At 41.6% G+C, this 22,591-nt stretch overlaps 3 protein-coding genes across 3 annotated transcripts in view; 2 read left to right on the forward strand and 1 right to left on the reverse strand.

The window, feature by feature from the left end:
* Positions 1-6,076, forward strand: part of cadm4 (cell adhesion molecule 4) — a gene marked incomplete at its 5' end in the record, with an annotated part of 150,211 nt that extends 144,135 nt beyond the window's left edge. Inside the window, 2 exons of the mRNA XM_079227236.1 lie at positions 2,849-2,977; positions 4,158-6,076. Coding sequence (XP_079083362.1) covers positions 2,849-2,977; positions 4,158-4,267 — 239 coding nt within the window. The 3' untranslated portion in view covers positions 4,268-6,076. The remainder of the gene's footprint in view (positions 1-2,848; positions 2,978-4,157) is intronic.
* Positions 6,077-8,615: 2,539 nt separating this feature from the next.
* Positions 8,616-10,581, reverse strand: LOC306744338 (adenosine receptor A1; the record flags this gene model as incomplete). Its single annotated transcript, XM_079226958.1, has 2 exons — positions 8,616-9,474; positions 10,214-10,581. 2 exons carry the CDS (start codon positions 10,579-10,581, stop codon positions 8,616-8,618), a joined length of 1,227 nt encoding a protein of 408 aa, XP_079083084.1.
* A 3,738-nt stretch (positions 10,582-14,319) lies between these two features.
* Positions 14,320-21,226, forward strand: rps19 (ribosomal protein S19). Its single transcript, XM_079227072.1, has 6 exons — positions 14,320-14,357; positions 15,131-15,201; positions 15,816-15,916; positions 17,429-17,612; positions 18,578-18,632; positions 21,138-21,226. Exons 2-6 carry the CDS (start codon positions 15,131-15,133, stop codon positions 21,201-21,203), a joined length of 477 nt encoding a protein of 158 aa, XP_079083198.1. The 5' UTR covers positions 14,320-14,357; the 3' UTR covers positions 21,204-21,226.
* Positions 21,227-22,591: the final 1,365 nt, after the last annotated feature.

The following is a 22,591-nucleotide window of genomic DNA, read 5'->3' on the forward strand; positions in this document are numbered from 1 at the left end:
ACTTTTTTTTTACACTACTCTGTAAAGTTGCACGGTATATAGATACTAAAAAGGTAGCGCGGTACCCGCACGCTAAAAACGATTATTAAAATAGCGCGGATCAGAGCACACTCGCTGCTCTGCTCTCTGTCTGCCTGCATGCAGAGCGGGGCTCGAGGGGGCGGGGCTTACAGCGCTCACACACACACACACACAGCGCGCGCACACAGAGATCGCTAGAGACACGAGCTCGAGCTTTTGAACGTCCGTCCTCGGCTTGATGGAACAAATCTCTCCAGTTGATATTAATGATGACGTGTAGTCCAGTAAAGCAGCAGTTTTAGGATCCAACAGTGTCTGAGTTCTGTTGCACACGGTCCCATCAGAACACCTGATGCTTGTGTCTGTTCTTTTTTTAAATGTATATTTTTATAGTTTGAAGTTAAAAGGTTTGAAGCTGTAGTTTAAAGCGTGTTTTGTATGTACTTATTTATTTATATCTATAGTATACTTTAAACAGTTAATAATATTGTTCAATTTGAAGAAAAAAAATTGCCTTGGCAATAAAAAAGTATCGGTTCAGGCATCGTTTAGGCACCGGTATTGTTTTAAAAGTATCGGTTTAGCACCGGTATCAGAAAAAACCCAAACGATACCCATCCCTAGTAATAACAGTGTTCTCTGGCTTTTGGCAGCTGAATCCTGGTTTAAGAGTCAAACGTGTGCACATGCAGTCGCAGGATGAGCACACAGATGTATACACGCACGCCAGTGTGTTGGGAGTAGTGATGCACAGATGCGGACTGCGGTCCCAATACTGAGTCTGGGCTTTGAGTATTGGCCGATACTGAGTACCAATCTGATACCAATGTGTAATTAACAAGCTGTACAGCACTCTGTGTGGACGTGAACAGCATCACTCTGTTATGTATAACGCAACTTCAGGCTTGAAAAAGAAAAAACGCTTTCCAAACTTCGTAAAACACAGTTTAACAAACAAATACATAGATATCAAATTCACTGAATTGTCCGATCCAGCTATTTGTGTCATTTATCGGACTGATCTCAGTGTTGGTATATCTCTCGTTAGAAGTCAGATGGCTGAGTTGCACTAATCACACATAATATTCACATGAGTTTATGTACGTGTGTCTTGTTCTCTGGGACCTTTTGGCCCATAGCTTGGCTTTGTGTGTGAGTGTGTGTGCGTGTGTGTGTGTGTGCATGTGTGTGCGTGCCTGTGTGCGTGTCCGTGCAGAATATATTTATCTCACACAAACACACACTCACTGGCGTCTCCTCCTCTCTTTCCATACCTCCGTCTCCTGCCTGTTACTTAAAAGGAGAGATGAAGCGGCAGAATGCGTTCCTTGCCCCTGCTGCCGTGGCAGGTGGAGGTTGTTCACCTGCTGGGTGTGTGGGGAGATGTCATAAAGAGTAGGAATTTGGTGAACGTTTAGTCAATGTTGATGTATTATCTGAGGGGCTTTTTGGAGAAACGCTGCACTGTACTGTCATACATTTCTTGTGGAACTTTGGGCTGCGGTGGATTAATAACAGGGTGGAGTGAGGTAAAAGTATAGCGCTCGAGTCTTCGCTTTTTCATCCCTGTGTGAAATATCGAATCACACAGTGTGCCTACAGATTTTATCATACACTTGATCATACACATAAGCAGGAATATGATGCAGTCACAGTGTCCAATGAGACACCTGGCCATGACATGCATGTGCAAGAATGCACCATCTTTCCTTCAGCTGTCACTTTTCTTCCTTTCCTTTGCCTCCTCTTTCTCTCCTGATCTCTGTGTTAGCACTCAATTAATGATTCATGTTTTAATTTGGCTCCGTCAAGGTCCAAGAGCTGCATCAATAACTCCACGTCCTTGCCTCCTATTTGGCCTTTCCAGCTTTTACACTACACCCACTCAGCCCCATCACAAAAACAACTTTGGTTATTGTCAGCAACAATAACGACTTTAGATAAGGACTCGAGGAGTCGTTTTTGCAGCTAAAATCTCAAAATTCAAATTATTGAATTTAAAGTGACAAATAAAAAAGAAAAAAAATATAAATCCACATTTATGAAGCTGCAACCAGTGAATATTTACATTTTTTCTTGATAAATGACTTATAAATGATAACTATAATTATCACTCACTTATTTACGATTGTTCTGTTATAATCATTTCAACACAATCTACACTTCATTTCATTATTCCTCTGTTTTTCTTTTAGTGTTTATACTTATGCAGTGTTTGTCAAAGTGTTTGTCAAAGGTCAGGTTGACATGAATAATTCCTTACCACGGACGAAATTTTATGAATGTCACAGAATTTAACTTGCCTTTTTATCTTTTCATCTCTCTCAGTCTCTCTCTCTCTCTCTCTCTCTCTCTCTATCGCTCAGTTTTTTATTTCATTTCCCAGGACTGCACTACTAAGGGTGTGAACACACTCAAAGTTTCCCTCATTCAAAATGCATTGTGGTCTTGACAGGTGCTTGGCTGGAGTGGGTTTTTAGAGGTTATTCTTTCATTCACTCTCCTCATTTCGCCACCTTTTTCTCACCCATTTGGACTGTCTGGCGTTCTGTGCAGTGGGGGGTGATGAAAGGTGATAATGCAAGTTGCTTGAAAGATATTGACTTCGGTTTTCTCCGGTCTCGCTCCCTGTACTCTCCCACGCTGCTGTTTTAAGATGCTTTCTTTCTCTCACATTTATATCTTTTTTTCTTTCATTTCTGATCCATTTCTCGCTTTGTCTCGATTTCTTTGCCTGCACTTCTCCCTCCTTTCATCTTCATATTCTCCTTGATATACACCTACTCCGCGCCCACACCCACTATTTGTCTCGTTTGTTCCTTCTCAGATCCCGGTGCAGTGGTAGAGACTCACAGTGCAGTACCATATGCAGTGATAGGTGGCGTTCTGGCCCTGCTGGTTTTCACCGTCATCTGCGTCCTCATCGTCACCATCTGGTGCTCGGTTCGACAGAAAGGTAACGCACACGCACACACTATTTCACAAGCAGCCGACATGTCTGGCAATCAGAGTATTTTTATCACATCTTTCACAGGCGCGTTTTCTCATTTGCCGCTTTCTGGTGTAACAAGCTGTGAAAAAAAATCATTGCAGGCCCGTTACACCCAGATTCCTTGAAAATAATCTTTTAACCTGAGGTGTAAAATTGTCAGTGCAAAGCAGACAGGATGGGATGCTCCTCTCCAGGCGGGCACTGTCCATGATGGACGACCTTGGCCAGGATAGCAGAAGAGATGGGGCGGGTTGGGAAATGTAGGTGTGGTCCTCATGTTTTATGACTATATGTTAGTGTATCAAGGCTCATCTATTAAAAGCAGCCTCCCAGCGTTCCCTATCTTTTTAAGTGCATGTGTTTTGGCAGCCTTCAGCCGTGCACCCCAGCTGCCAAGAAATGATCCAGGGGCAGTGTAGCAACCAGCAAGCAGCTATTACTTACCCTATGGCCAGACAAGCCGTCAGTTAGCATTCAGGATGGCTTGACCGCCAATCAGCACAGAGACGGGACCATTACAACCAAGCCATGTTGAGACAAAGGCATTAGGGCTTTGTCTTCGGCCCACCGTGGCTGGCAGCATGCCAGTCAACGTCGGTAAGGAGAATTAGAGTGTCACTCACCCCTGGAGTGAGAGGACACTCAAGCAGGAAGATGACTTGAGCAGTTCTTGCTCTCTGAGTAACCTGTGCTGCACCGAATCATTAATCATACAGACCTGGGGGGTGTTAAAATGGGTTTGATGATGGGTTTTGTGAGTGACGCAAACGTGACAGTGTTCTCTTGCACCTAACCTTCCCTCCGTCTTTTTTCTGCCAATCTCTCCTCCCTCCCTGTCTTGTATTCTCCATTATCTTCTCCACCTGCCCCTCCTCTTTTGCCTCTTCTATTCACACATCCATCTCCTACCTTTAATTTCCGCCGGTAGGCTCGTACCGTACACGAGAGCCTATTCTTGCTTGGTATTGACCTAACAATCAGTTAACTAATGAATTAATCAGTCACAGGTATGAAACTCAATAATATCAGCGCTGGTTGGTTTGATAATGCTGCATGGCGCTGCCGTGATCATGACGCTTTGCCACCTAACCTTCCCCCTCCAATCCCCCTCTTGGTCTCTCTCTCTCTGTCTCTTTTCATTCAGGTTCCTATCTTACCCATGAGGCCAGTGGGTTGGATGAACATGGTGAGGTGCAGGAGGCTTTCCTCAATGGGAACGACGCCAGCCAGGGCAAGAAGGAGTACCTACTGTAGCCCCTCCCCCTCCCTATCCCCTCCTCTTCTGACCTCATCCCCCCTATCCCTTCCTCTCCCTGTGTCTCACATTATATAAAGTAGACACACACACACACAACACACACAAAACACACACTTCTATACAAAGCGCCATAACAGGCAGCCTTCTGAAATCGACTGTATATTGATACTGCACACAGCCAATCCATCCCGCTCCATTCCACTTCACATCCTCCATGCACACACACACCCCCGGCGACAGATTGAGAAAAAGAGAGCCTATAGACCCACTAGCTATTAACGACTGTGCCATATACTGTAAGTCGAAGAAACTGGGGTAAATGGAGAGCAAGAGAGTCGGGGAGAGCGTGAGGGTGAATGTAGACAATAACGAAATGATGCCATAATTATTTTGGATCGAGAGGAAGCAGGGAGCACAAAGAAAACCGGCACTCTGCCTGTGCAGCCGCCAAAGTGGAAGGGGAATTAGGGGCAGATGACTGCTATAATTCCAAGGAGAAAAACATCTATTTCACAAAGCTCAATCTATAACTGATGGAGACAGTGGAGCAGCATGTGTTAGAGGGGGTGGAGGGGAGCAACTGAGAGCTAGGAAATTTTGAAAATTGATAAAGCATCTTTACGACAGAGCACCATATGTATAATTCTCAAACAACACTGGAGTGTTTTATCCCAGATTCTCGGGCAGTATCCAGACTTTATGGACAAGCTGACTGCCCTGTTTTGCTATCTCTGCAAGGTGGCCTTCCAATAATTTGTGAAAGGAAATCATCTTTTCATGATTTTTATCTCCTCTCGCTGCAACAGTGAGGAGAACGATTCTCTTTTCTTTTAATTAATTAACTCTCCATCTCCTCCTTCCTCTCCATTCACCTGTTACCATCCTCTCCCCTCTCCTTTATATCTCTCTTTCTCTCTCTTTCTGTCTGTCCCCCTCTATCGCTCCTCCTTTGTTGGCTCCTATTAATGAAAGGATTAGTGTTGGGCTGCGTTCCCGACAAGGAAGAAAGGAATATGACTTGCTACGACATTAAAGAAGAGCTTAATTATTTTAGAATGTCATTAAGAGGATAAAAAGGTTTAAAAGTCTTAATAAGAAGGGCAAGGGGAGTGAATGAATGAGGATATAAAATGGGTGGACGTTTTTTTCTGATTGCTACCACACATGCAGATACATGCACACATTCATACGTACAGTACACATGTTGACAGAACAAGTATACATATCTCTGAACTCCTTATTTGTATAAAAAAGAACTGCAACATAAATTAAATGAATCTTTTAAAATATAAAAAAAAATGTTTACTATTCAAACGCATTATGAAGCAAATATACTAACACAGAATATTAGCCTATAGAGGTGCAAAGCCGAACAAACCACTGTCCAGTGATCTTTAAAGAAAATAAAGAAAAGAATAAAAAAAAAATGTCATTTGTCTTTATGAGAAACAAGAGGTCTTATGGATTTTTTATTAATTGTTATTATTTGAACAATTATGATTGTTGTTAATGTTATTATTATTATTGCCGTTGTTATTATTATAATTGTAAATGTTAAAGAAATGTACACTTCCCATGGTTTGTTTTTGATTCTACTGTAGAGAAATTGCTGTCTTTTTTCACTCTTACCTTTCCTCTCTCTCCTAGTCTTTCTCTCTCTTCGTCTTCTGTGCCTAGTCGTCTCTTCTCCTGTCTTTCACTCTTGTTTATTTTAGAGTCCATGTGTAATTGTTGATATATAGCTAACTATTCTTTATAGGGGAAAGATACAAAGCACGACAAAATTAAAAATAATTCAAAAATAACCTCTTGGATCAGACTGTTTTTTGGGTGTGTTTACTGTGTAATTAGCAGGTGCTGTTTTTTAAATCCTGTGAAAAAAGAACAGGAGATGGAGCATATGATTCGATCAATGGGGAACAGTGGAGTTATCGCGGGGAAGATAAAGATGAAGGAAATTGAGCCAGTTGTAACTGGCAGCTCATTCCAAATGAATAGAATAAACAAATCAGAAGGCTCTGGCGCCACTAATGAATCATAAGAACAGATAGCGGGGAAGAAAGGAAGACAAGAGGGTTGAGTTGGATGCATACAGAAAAATATGACTCTGCCATTAACTTCCACACAATCAATACCCGATTCTGTCGGGAAGCACTCAACGTGTCCATCTGTGTGCAGGGCTAGATTTGAAAGCCGCCGGAGGTCGCCGGGTGATAGATCGATGTGTTTCTCTTCCATCGATGGCAAGGCTCCACGGTCGCCTGTCATAAAGACAGATTGTCAAACGGCAATCAAAGTAATGGACTTGCCAAGCGCTACTAGCATGAGTTGACACTCCGGACAACAAACAATTGACACACGTACACACGTATGCACACGTAGACACCAGACATATCTTCAGTTTACGATGACAGCAGGTAGCGCAGGAAGCTCCTGCTATCAGACCAACCGTGGGGTCGATGAGTAATAAAGCCAGAGTATTGTCCCTTAAATATCTTCTAAAGCGTATGTCCTTCAAACAGAGGTTTCACATGTTGTTTTTTTGTGTGATTCTCATCTCTCTGGTTGTGTTGTTGGCTGCTTTATAGACTAGTGTTATTTCTGCTTCTCCTCACAGGAAGAAAAAAACTGAACAGAAAAGTGAACTTTCTAGTTCGAGCACTTTTTGTGTGTTTTCTACAAAGAAAGATTTCAATCAAATTCTATTCACAGGACGTATTGTAGGGTATTACTTCACTCCTGGTGCATCCTGGGAATTACGGCCATTATCTGACCATAACAATCATACAATTCCGCTGCTAGACCTAATGATAATCAAACCTCTGTGAACATAGATGGTGATTATCGAATCAATAGACATAAGCAAGAACGAGATTGGGACGAGCCAGATAGTATTCCTCCTTGGTTTATGACATACAGGGAATGTAGCATAATCTAGCACGAAGTCTATGAATAACTCACGTGGTTGCTCCTTGATGCTAGTTTCACCATTTAACGTCCTGGAACGGGTTCAGGTTAGATAATTCCCGGTTTATGACCCTTTTATGACAGTCATATTTCATTTCTACGAGTTGCAGTAGCCATCACAGTCCATTCAAACACAAACTCTTTATATTTCTGCTGGCTACGTGGTGGATTAGACACAGACTTATCCATCTGTAAAATCAACCCTAGTGACCTGAGGATGGTGAATGCAGCTTATGTTCATCGGTCTTGGCATTTTGACCCATGCGAGGCAAGGAGGAGTGGACAGCATGGCAGCATAGCATGAGGCATTGATTGAGGTGCCCGAGTGTGTCGAGGCCCACCATAATCAGGAAGCCGAGAGCTTTCAGGCTGAGAGAACAATTGAATGGAAAGACGCCAGGGAAGCTGGGGAAAATCTTTTCTTCCCCCCGTTACCAGATTTCTCTATCAATAATGTATTCAGGGATTTTTCTTTTCTTTATTATTTTGTTGGACATTCTGTACTCTGTGGATCTTTTGAGCACGTAAAAAGGAGTTGGAAAGCAGAAAAAACATTACAAGTATGAGAACAAATGGAAAAAGACACAAGATCTGTACTAAGAGGTGGAAAATTATCAACTGATGAAAATTGCAAGCAACAAATCCAAACCTTGAGCGAAAAGAAGAAGCGGAAAGGGAGACAAGGAGCTGCTCTACGATCATGAGAAACAGGGAAAATAAAAGAGATGTCAATGTCCATGCAAAAAGAGATGGAGCACTCCTCTTCTTATAACAAGAAGACGGTTCAAGATGAACAATCCAATTAGAGTGAGCAAGGCCCTTTTTATTACATGAGTGCATCACATTGTATTTACAAGTTTAATCAAAACAGCCATGAAGATTGTGTCATAACCAGGTTAATGATGTTTTCCCTACGATGCTGCTGCATCCGCTCTGGGCCGCATTTTACTGAATGTTTAATTAAACGCTGTCACTCATATATACATCACTGGTGGTTGGCTTAGCAGAGACTAACGGGCTTAGAATACGACCCAGAAGAAGAGCATTCAAAGAAAACAGACATCTGTGATCAGGATAGTAGTCATCACCGAGAGACTTCATTTATTTTCTCACTGACATTTGGTGTGGGACCTGATAATTAACTGGCCTTTTCATTTACAAGTTATTCATGGCGTCTGTGCGCAATATTGCTGATTAGTTAACATGCCAACAACAAACAGGAATATACTATGCCTATATTTATTCTTCTTTAGTCCACAAGCTGTTTCAAACACTTGCTTTTTCTCATGCACACAAACCACGGAAGGAACATTGCTTTAAAAGATGATGACACGTGTATGTGGGAAACAACAGCCTACTTCTTCAATTATGAAGAATTCAGACCTCTGGGAAGACTTTGGCTTTAAGGGAGTGTTTGGCTGAAGACCATGGAGCTGCCTGCACGGCCTCACACAGGGCCATGCGGACAGATTTCCCTCTGGACACTGCGACTGGAGGTGGAAGGTGGGCAACAGAACGAGGATAGGAGGCCCTTTCTTCCTCAACTTGTTTCCTTGGAGGAGTGAAGAGAATCTGGGGCACGAGGCTGTACAGCTGAGAGAGGATTGTGGCAACTGCATGAGTCCAGGCAGGAAGATTGGTATTGGGGGTGAAAAGCAAGAGGGCGTGGATAATGTGGAGCGGCAGGCACAGCAGAACTAAAAGGGAAAGGGACAAGGCCAGGGAACGGACCCGGTAGGAGTCATGTTTAGGGGAGTCTGCATGACTAAAAGGAGTATTCCTGGGCTTGATGCACAGCAGGTCAAGGTAGATGACCAGCAGGCAAAGCAAGGGGAGCATGAACACTGTGATCCCATGGACATAGACGAGGAACTGGGGACTGAGAATGGTGTCGGGGGCACACACGCCCCAGTGGCTGCTGTGGATCTCAGCGTAGGTGAAGTTGTGCATGTCTTCCACGTAAAACCTTGACAGGAAACCTCCGTATGGAAGGTACTTCCCAATGACCTTGCGGTCATGGTGATACTTTGGGGGTGGGGAAGTGGTAAGATGGGGTGAAGAGGTCGTCCAGTTGCCGTACAGCCCGAGGCCAGCTGTGTCCGTATCAGTCACGCCACTTCTCCAGGTGTCGAGGTTGTTCAAACCAATGAACTGGCCTAAAGAGGACAGAACGGAGCCCACCCAGCACAGCAGAACCACACATAGAGCCCGTTGACGAGTCATCACTGAGGAGTACCTGGCATTCACAAACAAGTGGATGTGGACACATTAAAGAACGAATGAGCCGTTTCTAAACCTGCACTACACTTGCTTCTCGATGACACCAAGATGTCACAATGCCAAAATAAAAACTATTTTCTAAATTTATGTAGGAAATCTGCTTCTGAACGAAGTGTATAAAAATCCCACCTTACTTACCCTAACTGGTGCAAAGCAATTGAAGACCATTTTCTTTTTTTTTAAACATAATACTGTCTCTCTTCCGCTGAAGGCTGCATTTGTAGGTCACTGTCTATCAAATATCAAAGCGCCTCAGAGCCTATTGATATTTTCTCACCCCTGCTTCTCTCAGAAGGCAGTATAAGCAGTGTGTGATAAAAAGCTACCTTATGATCACTGAGCTGCCTATATCGATCTAACAGCATGCCACACGGTGGCAAATCTTGACATGTTTGCTGCTTTTTCATATTGATTTTCTTGCTATATTGCTGAAAGCATGTTTGAAAGTGTTGACTCTTGCCACCCACATATTCACCCTCACCCACACATAGAGAAGATACTATTCAAACATTGTGTGCCATTGTAATTTACAGGATGTAATGCTTTATTAAATTTAAAAGAAAACAATCGTATGTATTGTAAGGTATAACTGGTATTATCTTATCATTTGACGGTTACAATCCAATTTGTATTGCACTGATTTGCATCCCTATTCTTCTACTGCTTAAACTGATTTAACCCTCTTCCAGACTCACCTGTCCGCCAAGTGATGCTGCAGGTGGGCATCCAGTGTGAGGATCATTAACAGGAACATGGTAAACTGCCTGACCAGCATCGGGCAACACACCAAGGTTATGCATGTGTACAGACACTGTCGGGTTCGCAGGTTGAGCAACACGTTCACGGGGACCCCGACTGCACCCCCTGCAGCACCCACCCAGGCCAAGCACAGCCGCAGACAGCATGCGACACTCCCGGGTTGGAGCCTGGACGTCGGGGTTCCCTCCTGGACGTCGGCCTCTGTACCACTGCCACTGACAGCCATGCACAACCTCACACTCACCACAATTAGAGCTACTGATAGGATGCACTGGCACAGAGAGTACAGCCACATTAATTCCATGTCTGGGGGAGATAAAAATAGAGGGAGAGAGACGGAGTCTGAGAAAGGCAAAGGATACAGTTTAAAATGTCATTACTGATAATGATGTGAAAGAGCAAAGAAAATGTAGCGATGCTTATGCAAATACGGCCGTGTTCACTCCCACTTTAGTTGTCACTCCTGCCCTATGTTCCCACTTGGCTCTTTCGGCAGACTGCCCCTGCAGCATTAACTTGCATTGTCAAAGGAATGGTCAAACTTAGAGAAGGACAAAGAATAGAGGGAATACAAATGAGAACAGAGTGACAAAGGGTGGGGGAAATTTGAAGTTAAACATAGTGTGTAGGATAGAATATTAAAAACACCCAGCAAGAGAGGGAGAAAGCACAGATGTGAAAGGATAGAATATGTGATGAAAGTTTATGCTCGTGGCAGAGGGACGGGCAGGGGCAGCGTATATATTTTGATAGGTATTGGAGAGCTGTAAACGTGCCTGGAGAGTGAAAAGGTCAGGCCAGACCAGACTTGACAGAACTTCTCCACTGAGGATGTGAGCGCCATGCAAACACAGAGCAACAAGCACCAAGCTGGGTGGCAACATAGTGTTAACACTCTCTTTTCTCTCCTCTCTTGCTGGCCTTTGTTTTGCCTCTGTTCTCCCTCCGGCCCACCGTGCATCATTCGCACACTCATACTCTTTGAGTCTAAAACACGAATAGGCCTCGACAGTCGTGTGTAAATACTTGAACACTTGCACTCAATCACACAAGCGCACACTCTCCCGAGTGAGTAATTTCCAGCAAATTGTTTAAAAATTGATTGACAGCTAATTTTAGGGCATTTTCAAACAAAATATTCTCCACATAAAGCGAAGTGGGTGGATATGCAAATAACAGATTTGCCAAAGCAATATGACACCTGTCCATTCCACGTAATTAGTTTGACCTTTTCAGAACATTCAGTGTTAGTCGTCCCATTTCTATAATAATCGTGACTGGCTGAAATAACCTCTTTATGCCACTTCATAGTCGCTTTACACAGTAGTCTCCTGTCTCACCACTTGAAGGGCCTGAGCTAAATTGATTTACTGAAGTAATTAATGTAGTTTAATCCACCTTGTGTGAGTTTTCAATTCAAATTGGTGGCTGGTTACTCCCAGTGCAATTAATTGCCTTAATTAACCAATCAAGCTCTTTGAAACAACATTCAAGATATAAGGCTGAGCCCTTCAGCATGGTCATGGCTTTTTAGAGTGCTGAAAACTCAGTGGTGCCTCGATGTTGATGTGAAATCAAAGCAAATTATGGATGAAAAGGTACAGTTACCTGTTGTGGAGACCAACGATGACACAGATAGTTTATACAAAGCTTTAAAGTAATCTATCCTCTGGATGACTTTGCTGCCTTTTTATTTCCCTCCAGGATCTCTATCACTCACTCTCTCGCTCTAAAGTGTGTGCTCCCACTGACAGAGTATAAACCTGATTCATAAACCTCTGCTTATCCACCTGCCTTCTATCTCTCTTTTTCCTGTCTCTGCAAACATATCAATTGTGTCAATGTTGGAGCATGGCTGCCCTTTCCATCGTAGATGTGCAAAGGGCAACGCCACCACTGCCAGCTGGGGAATATGTAAATAGGGCACATATGCACATATGAGCATGGACAAATATGCAGAAATAAGTTTTATTCTTTGTTCCGATTTTTTTGCTCATTTCCTCTGATGTTTTGATTCCTCCCTTTTCCTCTTAATTGGAGAGAGACAAAGGAAATTAAGAGGTAGCTCTTAATTCCGAAGGCAATTTGCTTTTTGATCGAGTGGGTTTGAGCAGGAGGTGATAAAGATGAGCGAAGACATTACAGTTTTATCTAGGCATCGTTCCATGAAACAAAATAAGCAGACAACACCAGTGTATGAACTATATTGCTTAAATACCTAGAGGGGGAATGCATGCCTTCAATCAAGAATCTACCTTGAGGCTTATACTTTACATTATCCACATTATCCCTGTGCTCTTAGATAGATCATTCAATAATACTCTGCAGCAAACAGAGAAATGTATAAAACTCTACAGACAACTAGAGACAACGCCTGGAGCCACTCTATTGAAAATCGGTTAAGAATTGAATTTTGCGTCCTCAAACTGTTCGCTTTATTTTTTAAATGCAAATCAGCTTCATTGAACTGCAGGGCTGACAGTTATGACCTGGAGAATGTGCATATATCTCAACAAAAAAAAATCACCCAAGCATATCATACTACAAATCATTCTTCCACGGTCTGCCATCAGGGCCAAGCTCCAAGCACGGCACACTGAGCCCAATTGAGCCCCACCCCACATATAAACAAACCCACAATAAAAATGAAATATAGAGAATTACAAAGTAACCTCTGTCTGCTGCAATTTTAAATACAGATACAGAATGTGTGTTGGTTGATTGTGGAAGTGAGGAGAACAGGAATGGGGAATACAGATTACACAAACAGAACAATGATTCGTAAACAATGTTAAAAGTTTGCTCTCTGTGTGCGCTCAGTTTAAATATAACCTAATACTTGTGGCACCATCTCAAAATAAACTATTTGCCTCTCTTTTTATAAGAGCATATCTAGATAGATATAGTTGTAACTATTAAAGGTAATTACGCTTGAATTCTTCATCAGGAGCTCTTCCTCACTCTCCATGTCCTCGTACTCCCATGAGTCGATACCAGAGCCACTGATGTGACATACCAAAAACAACTGCACATCCTGGCCTTACAAGAGCATATCAGTCCATTTGACCCATTTGAACCATAAATATTAACATAAACCATACATATAAAGGACTCAAAAGTGACTCGAGAGCTCTCCAAGTTATGGAAATATCAATTTGTATATCCCTAGCTGGATGCCACATATGATTAGCGCACCTTTCTGGAAAGCTTATGACCTACAGAATCCGCCAATACCGCCAAATCCCTTGTCAGACAAAGCGGAACCAAGATCCAGAAAGAAAGTTAGGGCAAGTTGGCTCTCAGCGGATCTAAAACTACGGTTTACGAAATGTGCACTAAATGAATTACATACAAATATTTCACTTCCCTTAATCAAAGACAAACTTTGCAGAGATACTGGTAACACAAAGTGATATTTTATAGTAGAAAAAAAGCGATGATAAATATGCATAATTAAAAAGAGGAAATACATACTGGATTTTTTTTTTTTTAAGTTTTCTTTCTTTCCTGTGTTCTATCATCAACTAATAAACCAGTAACACATATACTGCTATATGAACCTCTTAACTAGTCTCACAAGTGTTTCCTGTATATTATACCTTTTGCAATTATTCAAAAAGCCCTTGTGGTTGAGGAGATATTCTGTATATAGAATGGGTATGCAAACCATTCGGATTTTTTTGAAAAATGGCTGGGGGGGATATAAAGAGGGTAATTAGTAAACACTGTTAAAAGTTTGCTCTCGGTGTGCCCTCAGTTTAAATATAAACTAATGCGCCATCTGAAAATAAACTCTTCGCCTCTCTTTTTATAAATGCATATATAGATAGATATAGATGTAACTATTCAAGGTAATTTCACAATAAAAGCTGTATTTCAATTAATGTGGAAAAAAATAACCAACGTGCTCTGTGCTTCTCGAAGTCTCGCTCGTTCACAATGATGTGTTCGAGAGATGTGATGAGCGGCAACGATGCAATAAACGATGCTCCGGTCTCGCGTGATCGAACGAGATTTGCCCATTTTAACAGCGGTCGGAAACCCCGTTCCATCCTCTTCCCTTCGCTGTCCACAAGCAAGGTAAAGCGCTAGATTTCGTCCTCGGTTACGCGACACTAAATTGCGAAAAATCTAAAGCATTTCCCCAGAAACGTGGTCATATATGATACGAGGTACAGGTTAACACATTGGTTGAGCTTTACGCGAGGTCTTTGGACGTTTTTAATCTGTTCTTACAACTATTTTACTCGAATGGTGCGGTTATACGGCGTCTCTGTTTGTAATGGCTGCCCCCATGCTACCGCGTTGAGGCCTGCTAGCTAGTGGCTAGCTGTTGCGATTTAGCTTGGTATTCTTTGCAGAAATGTAACGTTAGGGTTCACCGAGTTAGGTGTTACCGAAATGGATATCACTCAAAGGACGGAGTGATAACAAAAGGCTAGTTTTGGCGACTAAATGGGGCCCATCTCGTAACGGGTCCGTGAAAGTTAGCTTGTGAACGCTACTACAGGCTACGCGTGTCCCCAAGATCCCCAACACATGTATCGGCTCTAAATGGTTGGTTTGGTGCTTGGATTCTGAAATTGGCATTTGGATTTTAGTATCACGTCAGTATTTAAGCAGGCGGGTCAGTCGTGCCCACACATCTTAGTCGGATGTGATAACGCCGAAGAAGCCGATGTCGTTGAGCCTCGCATGTTCTGTGTAAATTAACTTGGAGCACGTTATTTCTTCCGGACGGTGAACTGCTTAGAGGAGATTTTTTTTACGTTACTGATGAGTAACCAACTCTGTCTGTTCCAGTGTATCTGTACTGTTTAATATCACTGAAACGTGTCCCATATCTTATTCAGATGCCGGGTATCACGGTGAAAGACGTCAACCAGCAGGAGTTTGTCCGTGCTCTGTCGGCTTTCCTGAAGAAGTGAGTATAAGGCTTATTACACTTATTATTGGGGCAACACATTGTTGTAATATAGTTTTAGTTAGTTTATTGTTATGCCTATGTCAACAGTTTATCTCAGCCTGCCTGGGTTGAGGGAAATCTGTGATATAGCTCAATATTGTAATTGCAATATGTGTGTTACATGAACTAATATTAGATGTGCATTTCCTATTTCAGCCTGGTTGTCTTAAGCTTCAGAACTGTATTATAATATGTTGACTAACTTAGCTGAATATAGTATCTAGAGCAGCATCAGTGATTACATCCGCATTATAGTCATTATATAAACTCAATATCTCACTGGAAACCTGTCTATAAAATAACCTTCACTAAGAGGCAACTCGTCAAAATAACTTAACAATTTGCTGAGCTGTGATTGAAAGACCGCAGGCAGATTTAAAATATCACTTTCCTCATGTTTAAGCTTATTAAATTGTGTTTTGATAAACTTGGCTTTATACTGGCAACAGTTTAATGCACTTACAGTAACTTGAGTAACGGTTGATCTATGCTTCACCTGTGTATGTTGAGAGCTCTTCCACAGCCAGTCCTTTGTGGTCTAGTACATGCTGACACTTCCCTCCTGTCTCCAGGTCAGGAAAGCTGAAGGTGCCTGACTGGGTGGACCTCGTCAAGCTGGGCAAGCACAAGGAGCTGGCCCCAAGTGATGAGAACTGGTACTATATCAGAGCCGGTAAGTTGAAAGATTTGATGATTGATCCCACTGTTAATTTTGTCTCTTGATACTAGAAAGACAAAGTTGTATTTTTAGGGATATCCCAAGTTGGTATCAAAACATATTTATTCATTAGAGCAATGCATTTTATTCACATGCTGATGTTGGAAGCTGACGCTGCCCCCTGATTGACTCTGCATTTTGTCACAAAAGGAATGTTTAGAAGTTTGTAGATTTCAAATGGCTGTCTGAATACAGTGTAAGCTTATTTGGCTCCAGACAGGTCAGCACAAACTCTGCTGTGAATGCTTTTTGAATGCCTTTCCAATCTCTGGAATGATTGACAGTATATGTAAGGAACATACCTTGATTTTAACGGTTCACTCATATGTCTAGTCTTGCAAGTCGTTTTTTTTAACTGCAGTCTTTTTGTCTGCCATTGAGACATGACTCCTAATAACTACAGATGACGGTGCTACTTTTTAAAGATGGTACTCGAAAGGCAAAAGATTTATCTGGGAAGTTAATTTATATCTGTTATTTGTCCAGGGGTAGGGGAAATGGATTCTTGGATGCATCGCGATTCTCTCCAATGATTATGACTTGATGCAGAAACCTAATTAATTGGACATTTCAAACTCAATTTTATGATTCTATCACCCAGGACTATTAGTTGCTTACCGCTGTCCCTAAATGCAACCATCGTAATACCCGTGCATCTTGTTTATTTTCTACGTTCGGCTAAATACTTGCTAATACTACAGGATTCTTACGGTCATGGAAAACCTGGAAAAGTCATGTAATTTTAAAATGGTTATTTCCAGGCCTGGAAAAGTCCTTGAAAAAAATTAAATCTCAAAGGTTTTGGAAAAGTCATGGAAATTTGTTATATAAATATGTTCGTGTCGTTCATTTAAGCTGTGTTTGAAATAATTAATATGCTTTTAAAAGAAAGATGCTCAAAATATCTAAGCAGGCATACATACAGGCATCTATGTAAATGTTTATTCTTTTAATCAAACTATTGTCTCATTCATTTGTCATTTAAGGTATATTGTATGCTTTGGAATTCTCATTGTTAGTTTAAATACTTCATCATAGTCACAGAGGAGAGCGTGTGGACTGGCAGTAACGCACTATGCGTTAATATCCGTCACAGAATCTAATATAACCGTTCACTTTATCCCTGTATGTATAGTTTAACCACGTGTTTCAGAAAGCATTATTTTGTATGAGAGCTGAATATTTCTTGTTTATTGTAGCCCTCGGAATCAACTCGTGAGGTGCCAAGAGATTTCAACCCTTGGTGATTTGGCTGACGGTTAAGACTCACTTAGTGATGTAAAAGTTGTTTTCTTTATCCGCCAATGCCTTGCTTATGAAATGGCACGTTCGCTGTCATTTTTATTTTATATAAGGCCCCAAGTTCATTTATCCAAATAACTTAATTTTTTCATGTTGAAAGGGAAAACTCAAGTTAACGGTTACTAATGCTGCATCATAGCACCTACATCCCCTCTGCTCCCACAGCATCCACAGTCCGCCATCTGTACCTCCGTGGAGGTGCTGGTGTTGGTTCCATGACCAAGATCTATGGAAGTCGCCAGAGGAACGGTGTGTGCCCTGCCCATTACAGTGTTGGATCCAAGAACGTGGCTCGTAAGGTGCTTCAGTCCCTCGAGCTGCTCAAGATGGTTGAGAAGGATCCCAATGGGTGAGTACCTCTATTCGTTGTAGCCACAAGATAGGCTCTTGCATTAAAAACTAGACATGTTAATTCTTCATTTGTTCCAAGTAGTCTGAGTGGCAATTAAATGTCCAAACGTATTGCCATGCCGAGGTTGTGTTTAAAAAATAAAAAAAATTATGCATTAGCAATCCAAATTACTTGTTTGTGTTACACACTTGGTAAATAAACAGATTCTGATTAGGGATGGCACAATTGATCGTTACATTTAATATAAGTTGGGTTACATTATGATGCACGACACAGACTGTGGAAAAGTCTCAGTCAAAGAGAAAACAGGCAGTTAGTTTTTAATTTAACCTATAATCATACATTAGAACCTTTTATCATTGTTGTACAAAAGGACTAGTTTCATATTTTTAAATGGGAGAATTCATATTATTTCTGATTAATCAGTGTAATCAACAGATTAATTGTATTATCAAAATAGTTGTCGGTATAATTTAATACATTTAGTGTATAATAGTTGGGATGTGCACAATGTGTTATTATTGACCTAATGTAGTCGTGTAGTAGTTAAAACCCGCCTCTACAGCGTCGCTCATTCTGGCAATACTACGTTTTTAATTTCCGCAGAACCATTATGTAAAACAGACCCATTAACGTAATGCTGATGACTGACTTTTCTAATTTCATAAGCTTGACTATTTCTATGCGAGTCTGCAATAAAGATGTAATCGCACTGTAACGGGATTGATTGGCTTAGTTTTATTCAGTAAAAGTGGGCAGGAAAATTAGTTTCCCTTTTTTAGAATTGCCTTTGTTTTAAGGTTGAGTGATTTTTTGCCGACGTGTATAGATGGTATGTATCGATATGTGGCTTTTCCTGACTTTAATACTGTGTGGGCAATGTGGCGCGGTTTAGTTATTGATTGTGTAAGCATTCATTTTGTAATTTTCCTTCAATTTTTGTGGCTCTCTATTTCTCTCAGTGGTCGCAGACTTACCGCCCAGGGAACCAGAGACTTGGATAGAATTGCTGGCCAGGTGAGAAACTAACCTGTCTTCAATAATTATGTTGAACTTTAAAAACAGTAACTTAATTATGTGACTGCTTTTAGAAAAAGTCTGTGCCAAACCCTACATGGAGGCATAATTGTTCCTGTTATCAGAGTTAAAAACAAAACTTTTATACTACTGTTAGTTTTGCATATCATAGATGAATCAATTTGAGTGCCACGTACCGTTGAGTAGATCAGCCGATGCGGTGTACTGATCAAAGTACATGTAAGTGAGTAATAATTGCTATTGATGTACCCAAAACACATTAATGTCTCTTGCTATTTCTATTTATGCATACAGTAGTGTCTTTAATATATCATGTGATACACAGGTGATGTTAATATGCCTGACAAACTGAGCATGACTGAAAATGAAATACAGGTTGACGGCAAACAATGAGAGGGGTGTAGAATCTGATTTTAAAAGACATTCATTACTCAAGGACGATGTCTTTCATAGTGTGTGCATCTGAAACGGTACAAATCCATTTACTGATCTGTATGCAGACATGAAAATCCCTCACCTTTCGGCGAAATTCGCCATTTTGAAACCAAAATGTCATCCACGGGAATCACGTAGATCCGAAGAGCGTTTGTTTTTGGGGTGGGGGTGGGGGTCAACTGTCTGCCGTTTCTGAGATTGGAGTGGGACACATAGAAGATCTTTGACGTCGCAAGTCTTGGCCAATCAGCGTTAAGATGTCTACAGCAGCTTAATTTCCCTCCCACCAGTTTAATAATAGCAAGCTAGTCAGCCTGCTAACACGTTAGCTAACGTTGTTGGAGAGACAGCGAGTGAGATTAATGGCAGCGGAGAGCATCAGATTGATGCTTTAAAATATGGAATATTTAAATTTTTCTTACGGGGGAGCATGCCCCCGGACTCTCCCAGAGGGGTAATATCCTTCTCACCTTTTTCACCCCTGACCCGTTTTCATGCCTGTGTATGAATTCTAATGAGCGATATCTGCACTGATATGGTTGCTAATATACTGCACCTGTATCCTGCTTCAAATCCTTACATGCAAACAGTGTTGTACTTGTGATGTTGCAACACAAAACTGATTTGCTGTGCCACTGCTTTGCTTTCGGTTCAACTTTGTTACTTGTGTACCTAAACCCTCCAGTCAAATAGCAAATTGAGCCACACTAACCCTTATGCAGTACATTTAAGAGATTAACTTGGTTCTGTAAAGTAATTTGTGTAGTCTGATTGTGTGGTAATGGTAAAGAAAATGTTCCTCTGGTAGCTGGAAATTAAATCCCACCTAACCCTTCTTTCTCTGCGACTATTCTTTAGCCTATACTTGTTTCCTACTGTCTCTCAATAAAAACACTACGGGCATTTGACTTGCCCCTGCTTTGAATGGTAACCATTGTGCTGTTGAGTTTTAGTATGTATGCTACAGCCTGGTCTAACTTACTGCTAGAATTTAAATGCTCCAGTATCAAGCTCCCACGCAGTTAAATAAATATCCTCGCAGCCTGATTCTGGCTGCGAGGTGCCTGTATTTTGGTGCCTGTATGTCACACTGGCATTTTGTGACGCTGAGACTCACTGGGGCGGTGCCGTAAGCGTGTGTGTGATCACACAAATGCTATCCCTTTGCTTTGATGCGACACCTTGTCTGTTAGGGGAGTACACAGCCCCAGTGTCACTTCGGCATGCAAGACTTTTTAAACCACTTGTCCTTGGGCAAATGTTCCTCTGCCAGCCAAGTGAGTTATGTGTTTTGTGTGGCACGCTACTGGCATTGTTTGTTCGCCTTCACTTAAAAACACAGTGCAGTTGGGTCCTGTCAAAATCAGCAGAGAGGCAGCAGTGTTGTGATAATTCAAGGGTAAACATGTGGAGGGAATTTCATGCTTGGCAAGTTTGCCGTATGGCACCAGTTTTCTCGTTGTTTACCCATGCTAATGAGCAGTATGCAGACCTGAGCCCGGCCCCGCCTACCTGCTGCACAAACCGCCACAAAGCATGTTGATGTGGCTCTGCTGCCTCCTCACGAATCCACCTTCTGTGTTGTAGTTTCTGATGGCTTTTTAAGATCAGCGGTGTCTGCATGTAATTTCAGGAGACTACTTCCTGGTGTTTTTGGCAGAAACTAAAACCGAGAAAACAGTCTCTCCTCGTAACTGTGTCCCCGAGCTCAAGTCCCCATGAAATTGCATTCTGATGGCATCTTACATTCTTAAGTTGCACATTTCCTGTTCAAACTCAATATTGTGGTAAGAAATGTATAAGTTAAAAAAATTGAATATTAAGCAGATGGGAAGCTTAATTTGATCGCGATTGATACAAACGAGAATAAATAGTTTGCACTATCTACGGCAGCATGATGAACCATTAAAAAAAAAAAACGTATTTCCCCGACGGCAAGTAATTGGATTTTGTTTTGAAGACGACAAAAGTTTTCAAAGGCACTGCAACGCCTCGTCTGCTTCTGGACTAAATTCAGGAATATTCCCTCTTGTTTTTGTCTTTCCACAGGTCGCAGCAGCAAACAAGAAAACTGTAGCTGTTCAACAAGCCGCCGCCATTCAAGCTGTTCAATAAATCTTTTTTTGGAGAAAGTCAAACGCTGTGTTCTCTTGTTTTCAATGCATTTGACCAAAATAAAGATTAACTTTAGGGCATTAATGGGCTGATCGGTGTTTTTGAAGTACTCAACTTGTCTGACCCAAAAATTGCTTGATTGGGTCTATGGCCTCATATTTCTCGGCGTTGTTTGAGATAAGCCAATTTTACCTGCAAGGGAGATGAATGTAAAAGGTGGGGATGGTTGACCTGATGAGCTATTTTCCACTAAAGTATGAACATTTTGCTTTCCGCTATCCAGCTAAATTCTAACGACTGCATCAAATTATCCTCAAACGGGGCCAGTCTGCGTGGTTTAAACTGGCGGGTTATTAACCACAAATACCCGGCCAGCTAATGTAATGCCGTAAAGGGCAGACTGACCACTGGTTTTAGGTTCAGGTCCTCGTTTCTACGCAGCAAAGCTCACCCAAGGGTGCTCTTTCATTAAGCGGTTTGAACAGCTTCTGGAAAGCCTTTTCAGTCGGCGCCAATACATGCAGCCTCATATCAGTGGCCAGACCTGTCACAATACACAGCTTCCATATTAATCTTTTGAGCTGCAACTGTGTTATGGATCAGATGTGGGTTACAGATGTGTGATACCATGACTACCAAGGAAAATGGTTCACTTAGTGAAGGATTAAATTTCCTTTAGCGATAAAGTTGACTGCTCAACAGCTGGCAAGGAATGATGTCATGATTTAGCACTTTAATTCAGGGCCACAGTGCCACCTAGAGACAGAAAAGGCAAACGGGTTCTTTAATCAACTTGACAATAATAGCATTTAACAAACTACTTTTTCTTTGTACCATTTTCATCATAGCTACCAGGATTACTTGGATATTTAGAAAACTATCACAAGAATGTAACACTTTGTTTGGGTGGTGAGTTGCTCACTACCAGGAGGCCGTGACTGCTACTTCAGGAATTTCTTATTTTGTCTCATTAAAGAAGCTTAAAGGGTGAATGAGTTTAATCTAAAAATCTTTTCCAAAATGCCTGTTAAATATTGGGTTTTCAGTTTGGTCGAGCGAATGCAATGTCTTGTGCTTTTCGAAGTAGATGCACTTGCATGTTCTGTTGCCAAAAGGTCAATCAGTGAGCTCTTTTGACTGATTAAATTTGCCGTGCTTCTGAAATCCTGCAGATGGTGCCAAAGCCTATAGAATATCTATCATGACTGTATATGCACTTTGGGTCGATGGCCGCTGAGGTGCCTACTCATGTACTAAGAGCAGTAGCACTTTTTGATCTAATTGCACTGGCCAGTTTCTAAGGAATAGTAAAAGTCAGTTATATTCTGCCATTGGCAGTTTTCCCCCCAAATTTGTTGAGCTTCATTATGCGCCAGATACAACTCCTA

The sequence above is a fragment of the Taurulus bubalis genome (genome assembly GCF_910589615.1).
Source record: "Taurulus bubalis genome assembly, chromosome: 12".
NCBI lineage: Eukaryota > Metazoa > Chordata > Actinopteri > Perciformes > Cottidae > Taurulus > Taurulus bubalis.

Coding starts and splice junctions, on each gene's coding strand:
- rps19 (XM_079227072.1), top strand. CDS start 15,131: ATGCCGGGTATCACGGTGAAAGACGTCAACCAGCAGGAGTTTGTCCGT. Junction 15,917..17,428: donor CTGGTACTATATCAGAGCCG/GTAAGTTGAAAG, acceptor CTGCTCCCACAG/CATCCACAGTCCGCCATCTG. Junction 17,613..18,577: donor GTTGAGAAGGATCCCAATGG/GTGAGTACCTCT, acceptor TATTTCTCTCAG/TGGTCGCAGACTTACCGCCC.